Genomic DNA, 8,755 nt, shown 5'->3' on the forward strand with positions numbered 1-8,755 from the left:
CATCGAAACTTTCAGTTTCTAGAACTGTTGACATTATTTTATGCAAATATTCCACGTGAGGAAAATGTTCACTCGGCACCGCCATTTTGAATCTTTGCGCGGTGGGGAACTGGTATTACTCTCGTTCTTAAAAATTCCTGGGAAGACTGGGATTTGGTGGGATTTAGTTTTCTCGAGCGCGGGAAAATGACGTCATAAAAGCTATAATGGCATAACAATGAAGCTCGCTTGACGCAATTTTGACTAAAATACAACTCCAGGTAAGCATGGATAATACACACCATGGAATTTTTTTTTTTTTTTTTTAACTTGGGGTGATAGTAGACTACGAACATTGGCCATCGTTTCTCGCGCTTTGGAAGCTACAGTCGAATCTCCTTCAGGAGATGGCCACTTTTTCTTTGGTCAGGGCAGACGGTCCGTACATACCCGGCTCTAATTTTAACCTCTCTACATCGGCCACCTCCCCACAACGGCAATGTCCACTAAAGCGCTTTCCAACTGCCACAATCTACACAACTTTCAGAATCTCTCGACAACAGCTAGTTTATCAATGACTGATCAACGTTGAATACAAAACCCTACTTTTCATTGTGGAAGGTCACGACACTTGATCCGTTCCGCGCGTCTCTGGTCTCTGTTGCTGTTTGTTGCTGTTGTTTTATTGATATATTTTAATTGCGTTGGGTATTTATATGCTACAATCTGACCATTGTTTGCACCGCCAAATAATATTAAACTGCAGACAGGAAATGAAACCAGCATTTTTAAAACCTCGTTTGTTTTAGGTTAAAGCACAGGACGTGTTGTCGTTTTGAGAGCTACCGTGTGCTAATTAAAAGGATCAATAGCTATGTAAATACATGCAGAAAAATACACATCTAACATCATCATCATCATCATCGTCATCATCATCACAACATGGTGTTATGACACCAATAGTGCGACAGACATCTAACTGAAGCATGAGTAATAATGATTGCGCGTTTAACAGATTGTCTACTAATTCTCTCTTTGTTCCCAGAGGATTCCTAAGGAAATGAGAGGAGGGTAGAAAGAGAAGAAGGGCGTGTTTTCTTTTTCACGTAGTATCAGCCTTGCAGTCTATTGTTTCTCTTCGTGTTTTCTTCCCTTCTCTCGAGACTTCAAACTGCTAGCCTACAGGGTCAAGGCAGCACTAGAGAGGCCTCTGCGGAGGACAGAAACTTATCCTGATGTTTAATTGACTAATTTAGATCAGAAATGCAATACAGTTGAACCTCGATTTAACGAAACACTATATAACGAAGTCTTCGGTATAAGGAACGATATTCTTCGCCCCAGTATTAGTGAAATATACGGAAAAAAATCTCGATACAACGACACCTCGTTGTATCGAACATATTTTGCCAGACCCTTGGCCCTTTGTTAAATCGAGGTTCCACTTTACCCTTCTTGTTTTAGTTGGACTGTGGCAATGGATGATGTGTCGACTTGTAAGGGTGCTGCTGAACGTTCATTTCGCCACGAAGAGGAGAGAGAGAATAAGGAGGTGGAGCACCCCATCGCAGATGATTTTGGCAGTTACGATTGTTTCATGCAACCTTTTGACTCTCCTGACAAAGGAGATGAGCAAACAGAGGAGTTGGAAATGGAGTGTTTCGATGAAATAGACAAGAGCAACTTCGATCATAAGGTAGCTGCTGATTTTTTTTTTTTAATAACGTATAGGAACCTGTGTTAATATTGAGAGCTAAGGTATTTAATCATGGCACCAGCTATACAACTCGCCAAACAATTTCCGAGTTTTTTCAACTGGAGTTTAACGCGACTTGTGGTGCCTGCACGCCAGTCCCAGGAGGGGAACTCTACAAAGTTTTGTACGGAGAGGCCCCGCCCCGAGGTTCAACCCCTTACCATTTTGTATCCACTTTGACATAAAAGATAACCCTTTCGTACTCCTTTTATAGAAAAAAAACACCTCGGCCTTTCACATACCGACTTAGAAACACTGCATCTCTTTCCTAAACCCTTGGAATGAATTGAGTAAACAATATTACTGATCGAGAACATAAGCATTACCGAAAGAGATGTTAACCAAAAAACAAGTATCAATTATTCAGTCGCTGTCCACGTTATACCTAAATGACAGATTTCCGTACCCTTTCATTCGCCTCAACTTGTGAAATCTTTATTCTTTATATACCTGAAGTTTGAAAAAGGTACCTCTTTCGGGCGGCGCCTCCCCGTACTGGCCTTTATAGGAAGTACCCCATCCCCCTTGGGTGTCAAGTGATGTCATCATTTTCTAAAATCTCAAACTAATGAGCCACCAAATTTATTATCCTGATCAGGCATAGGAGGAGGTAAGTTTACATCTGTGAAGTTTATATGAAATAATTCATATACGAACTGTGGTAGTAGATGAAAGTGAAGAATGATCATCGCAGTTAATTTTCCAATTTAAGCAATTGGAAAGAAGAAGCCTGAAAAAATCAGGGCTTCAACGGGATTCGAACCCGTGACCTCCGCGATACCGGTGCGATGCTCTACCAACTGAGCTATGAAGCCACACATTGGGAGCGAGGAAAATTAACTGCGATGATCATTCTTCACCTTCATCTACTACCGCAGTTCATATATGAATTATTTCATATAAACTTCACATCATTTCACTCCTCACGGGAAGATATGAACTCAATTAATTGACCTCGCTCCCAATGTGTGGCTTCATAGCTCAGTTGGTAGAGCATCGCACCGGTATCGCGGAGGTCACGGGTTCGAATCCCGTTGAAACCCTGATTTTTTCAGGCTTCTTCTTTCCAATTGCTTAAATTGGAAAATTAACTGCGATGATCATTCTTCACTTTTAAGTTTACATCTGTTAACAACTTTTCAGTTCAATAGCTTGCTTCGTCTGAAAACAGGCACATTTTGAACTTCAGAATTATGGTGGTGTGTGACATAAATCTATAAACGCGTTTGTCGAAAAATATATACTTATCTCGTGATTTTTAGCCTTTTTGGAAGTTAAAGTATTAGGAAATTTATGTGCTATTCAATATGTTTGCTTAATCAGTTCAGATAATCAGTCACCTTGATAGCCAAAGAAAGTTCCAGATGTTTACACCTTTTTCCGCGGCCGCCATGTTGGTGTCCCACGGAGGTACACCAACATGGCGGCTCTGCGCTGGGCAAAATATTTCGACAAATATTCATTATTTTTTTGTTATTATTATTTTTTATCACTATTCTTTTGTTGTGATCGAGGAAAATCATATGAAAACTGGCTTAGTGAACAATGTCGAAAAGGATCACCCAACTTAGCGAAAAATCCGTAGCCGGCGAACCTATATGGAAACCAGTCTTAAAATGTTGCTGACCGACGTTTCTAATTCAACTATATATCGCTCCAGATTAACAACACCAATTTGTGATTTGGCCTTGCAGAGCCGAAATGCCGATGACGACGAAAACAGAGAGACAAATCTTCCAGAAGATCTCTTAGCCGAGATGGATTTGGCATCCAGAGAAAAGAGCTACCGTCGCCATTTCATCAAATTACACAGTCTGGTTGTAGAAAAAATAAAAGAAGTGGAGGAAATCACAGCAGAGAAAGGAGAACTGGAGCGTAGCGTTCAGACTGCTCTTCAAAAGCTGTGGACGAAAGAGGAAGAACTGCATTGCCAACGAGCGTCCTCCTTTGAACGGGAAAAATGCTTCATTGAGAAATTGAGACAGGAATCTGTGCATTCGGAGGAGCTTGAAATTCAGGTTCAGACCCTGACAAACCAGAAGGACATGTTGTACGAGCAGGTGTTTCAACTGGAACAACAGTTGTTGATGGTGAAAGGAGAAACAGAAAAGGGAAAGAAAGAGCTGGACCGCAAATTACCAGAACTTGAGAGTACTCAAGAATCTCTCAAGAAGATGACCGCTGGTCTCATGGGTCAGATCGTGGATGTTATGTCAGTTCACAATAAACAGAAGTCTAGAGTTGTTGATGAGTCAACTTCTACTGCAGAAGAAAACGGCTCGGATTTGAGCAGTTCCGAACACTACAACGAAAGTGGAGAAAGCCTAGAGGATGATCTCAGCGCAGAGGTAAAGATGATCAATTTGAAGGAACAGTACTACAATCTAAGAAAAGAGGTAAAAAGCTTGATTTCAAGCATTCATGATCTCTGGTACAAAGTAAATCCCAACTGTAACTCTTGTGACGTCGGAGAACAAATGGAAGAAGTCGATTCTAGGATACTGTTGAGCGAAATCTTGCAGGCTTTTTGTAAAGAAAAATCCATGGTGGCAGATCTGGAAGAGCAGAATGCTCGGCAACTTAAACATCTGCAGGAAGTACAAGAAGCTCATTGCTTAACAGAAGGAAAGGTTCATCGGCTTTGGATCAAATTTTGTTTTCACGAAGAAAAAGAAGATTTGCAGACAACATGGACAAAAGGGATTCCTGAAACCACTGAGGAAACAGATGATGTCTTAGAGAAGATTGAAAGTGCGCTATCCAAGAATAAGTCTACTTTACAAGAAAGCCAAGAACTTAAGCGTCTAAACGCTTCACAGGGAAAGAAGATGGCAGACCTGAAAGCACTGGTTGAAAAATTCAGAGAAGAACACAGGCAATTATCAAAAGAACTTGAAAGGAAAAGTGCAAAGCTTGAGGAATCGAGGCTCTCGACGAACAAAACTATCGAAGACAAGGATGTAGAGATAGAAATCTTGAAAGAACAACTTCAAGAAAGTGAGAAAAACGAAGAGCAGCTTAAACTTGAATCTGCGACTAGGAATAAGTGTACAGATGATGCGTTGGAGAAACTGTTACAAAGTAAAGAACGCGCTTTTGAGGCGTACCAGAAGAAATACCAAAAGGAAGAAGTGGCGCTACGAGATGAAATAAGAGACTTGAGGGAAGCTTTGGAGAGGGCGAGTAAAGACAAGAACGATCTGCAAGAGTACTGTGAGCTACTTAAAGGTGATGTAGAGAAATCAGAAATCTTGATCAATTCTGCTGAAAAAGACGAGAGATCGCTGAAAGATTTACTGGAACAAGAAAGAAAAAATGGTCAGAAGCTTTATCTCACCGCTAAAGAGTTGTACGACGAAGTCCACACGAAAAGCCATGAAGCTTTTTCACAGGCTACAACTATCACGGTTTTGCAAGAAAAGGTAAGGACCTTGGAGTTGGAACTTCGCACAACAGTGCAAGACTGGCAAGTTGACAAGAAAAACCTTCGGAACGCCAAGGAAACAGAGCAGTACTTGCAGTCATCACTACAGCAAGCATTAAGGGAACTTTTCCAACTTAAAACGAAGAATGAAGAGGAGACTGACGAGGGCAAGGAGGACATGATAACTACCGGGGCAGCTGATGAAGTAGGGCATCAGAAAGCCTTACAACAACGATTTCACGAGATTGAAAATCTCTTGCACACTGCACTGGCAAAAGGTTGCCAGGATTTGGAAGAATATGCAGCGAGGATAGAAGAACTTTCTGACGAAAACAAGCTGCTCGAAAAAGAAGTCAACGAATATAAAAGGAGTTCAATGATCTCGCAAAGGACTAATCATAAGCTCAAAACATTGTTACGTGCAGTAAAGGATGACTTGTTGGAAGAGATAAAGGCCAAGAAGGAACTTGAAGTTCTGATGGTGAAATCAAACGAGAAAACGGAACCTAGTCTAAGAGAAGACACAGGTTTTGATGCGGAATCTACGACATCGATAGATCAACTGCCAGGTGTAGATGAAGCTCGCAAAAGTAGCGATCAACTTGCCTCTCCAAGCGACTCTTATTTTCAGGGCCAGAGTAAAGTTTCAAAAGTTAAAGGATTTGCCAAAAGAAGGATATCTAAAGCTATAAACAAACGTTTTAGTTTACCCTCTATCAGTGGTACTTCACCAAGGAAAGAGAAGAAAGCAGGACAAATACCCGAGTCCACAGACCAGCGAAATTCCCTTCAAACCACTGAGATCGAACGCAGAAGCGAACTCCACGAGACATCCAAAATGGCTGAGCGGGAGAAGCGGTTAAGAGATCTTTTGATGGCGGTGCAGCGGGACAAAGAAGAACTAGAACAAGAGGTTGAATCACTGAATGATGAGTTGCAAAAGACAAAGACGGGACTACAGAGCTACGGAAATTTAAAGGAAAACCTTGGCGAAATAATAAATAGAAACGTCCGCGAAAGCCTAGAGATGAAGAAGGCCTTGGAGTCAATTTACGGAAAGACACGACGAGCTCATACAATGATAAACAAGGACCTTCACCGCCTGTTAGAAATTTTGAAGGAGAAAGACAAGCGTATACGCAAAGTTCAATGGACGTCCGAAAAAGTCGAGAAGGAAAACGCCGACTTGGTTAAAACGGTAGCGGCATTGAAAGAAAGACTAGAAGACGAAGTCGTCCTTAAAGAGATAGCCATTGACGAAGGAAGACAGCTGAGGGAATCTTTACAAACGATTCTTGAATCTAAAGAGAAAAGATTACTGGTGTATGAGCCCCCCCTGTTAATCGATAATCTAAACGCGGACATGATTTTGCCCCAATTTGGCAAGGAAGAAGTCCGCGCTATTTTGAAGGACGTCCTAGGTAAAATTGAATGTTCCAATTCAGAGGAGGTTAGCAGCCTGAAAAAGAAGTCAGTGGATCAAATGGAAGAGCTTGCCACTATTCGGAAAGACAATGAATATCTGAGAAACTTAGTAGATGTTGGCGCGCAAGAAGAGTTGCAAAGGGCAGAGGACAGGATTGCCTACCTGACTGGCCAACTAAAACTCAGCCAGGAGAGACAAGAGACGTTGCGAGAGGCGGTTATAAAAGACAAAGTTCAAGTAAACCAAGAAGTCGAGAGGCTCTATGAACGTTACGCTGAGCTTAAGATTATTATAAAGGGCAAAGAAGCGGCTTTAGAGCGGTGCGAGGAAATTGAAGAAGTGTTGATGAGTGAGAATACTCACCTTCAAGAGGAGATTGAAGCATTAAAAGAACGATTCGGTGTAGACGGTTTATCACCGATCACACAGAAAGCGGAAACAAAGAGGGCACTAGAGGGGTGGAAGAGGAAGTACCAACGACTTCAAGAAAGCTTTGACAGGGAAAACAATCACTTGCAAGAAGAGAACAGCTGGTTGCATAAGCAGTTACTCGAGGAAAGCTCATTATGCGAGGAACTGCGGCGTTGCAACACGGGCCTCGAGGAATCTCTCAAAGGCGCCGAGGAGAAAGTCAAAGAAATGCATCAAAGGCTTGAGGAACGCCAGGAAGCCCTTGCTTATTCAGAAGAGAGGCGAGTTGTGCTCGAAACCAAAATCGCCTGCCTTCAGAAGGTGAACGATGACTTACAGAGTGAGCTGAGTAAAGAAAGGTGCGAAGCTGAGCAGAACCTCATGGAGTTGCAAAACGAATACGCAGCCACATCTAAAGACTTGAAAAGGCACAAACAAGAAGGCAACAATCTGGTGACCAAGGTGTTCTTGCTGGAAACTGCAAAAGAAAAACTGGAACAAGAGCTTAGAGAAAAGGAACGTAAGATGATGATTAGTTTGGAGTCGTTCACCGAGGAAAGAGGCAGGCTTAGTGAAAAAGTTAGGGACTTGAGGATTTCACTTGAGGAAGAAGTAAGACGCAGGCTTGACCTGGAAGAAAAAATGCAGCAAATTGTCAAGATCTCCGTCATGGAAAAGGAAAAGAACCGAGTGAGAGCTGTGGAGTTGGAGGAAAGTTCTTGTCTGGATCAAGATGCAAAGGTATCGAATTTGAACTAAGCGTACGGCAGGAAAGACGGTTTGAAACTGTCTTCCCATTTTCTTGCTTAGAATTTTAACATTTTGTTGATCAAAAATGAAGAACACCGTGACGTTTTTGGAAAGCTATGAGACTTCTACCAAAGTTTCTCGTCGTAAAAAGCTACATCTACATGCAACGAGAAAAATACAGCGGTTTCATTGCATAGTTTTAAAAATGTTTTATAAATATAACACAAATAATTACTTTCCACTAATGCAAAGTTAAAGTAGAGGGGAAAAAGGGTTGTGTCGAGCCTCGACAAATATGAGGTATAGGGAAAAATTCACCTGCTCAAAGCTGGTAGGCTTAACCTTAATTGTGGACTCTTATGACTATTTCCAACGACTTCGTGAACCCACTTGTTCCTAGTACTAGTATTCATAGAGTCGAAATAAAGCATGTGGGAGGCCGGTGCACGGCCGTTCACACATTGGTTTGTTCAAGAAACCATCATCCAATGATTGACCCAGTTTTGAGATTATTGTGCGAGCGCATCATCTCCAAAAATGTGGTCGCAGTAACACTTGCAGAGTGTTTGAAAATATCGTTAGAATTCTTCCCTTTGTCTTTCCTATCTTTTTTATCTACATACAGGTAAAACCGAGAGGAGTCTTTAAAACAGGACGCAACACCGCAAGTCCAAAGTCAAAAGCAGTTAGAGAGATTCCAACATTAGCTCTAACATTTACCACTGACGCCTTGGAATCCACTGGCCAGCAAATGGGGACAGATGCTCCTACGGAATGAACATTTTTCCTTTGAGGCAAGTATATACGTCTCCGTTGGTAAACGATAGGCAAGGCTACCCATCAAATAAAGCACTACCCAGTGTAAAAGTTTTAACGTGATAAGGTAAACTGATAAACTCTCCACTGGAGAGTCATTTATCTGGTGGATAAGATCATAGTAAATGATCGCTAGATAGCTACTTGTTATCAGCTTTCGACTGCGTCTGAGACTTGCGTATGGAGAAATGTA

At 41.7% G+C, this 8,755-nt stretch overlaps 1 protein-coding gene across 1 annotated transcript; it reads left to right on the forward strand.

Annotated features, from left to right (window-relative positions):
* The first annotated feature begins 812 nt into the window (after positions 1-812).
* LOC145501640 (uncharacterized) lies at positions 813-8,742 on the forward strand. Its single transcript, XM_081481070.1, has 3 exons — positions 813-1,675; positions 3,430-7,737; positions 8,372-8,742. The coding sequence occupies exons 1-3, from the start codon at positions 1,457-1,459 to the stop codon at positions 8,522-8,524; spliced, it is 4,680 nt and encodes a 1,559-aa protein (XP_081337196.1). The 5' UTR covers positions 813-1,456; the 3' UTR covers positions 8,525-8,742.
* The last annotated feature ends 13 nt before the right edge of the window (positions 8,743-8,755 follow it).

The sequence above is a fragment of the Orbicella franksi genome, chromosome 10, assembly GCF_964199315.1.
Source record: "Orbicella franksi chromosome 10, jaOrbFran1.1, whole genome shotgun sequence".
NCBI classification, from domain to species: domain Eukaryota; kingdom Metazoa; phylum Cnidaria; class Anthozoa; order Scleractinia; family Merulinidae; genus Orbicella; species Orbicella franksi.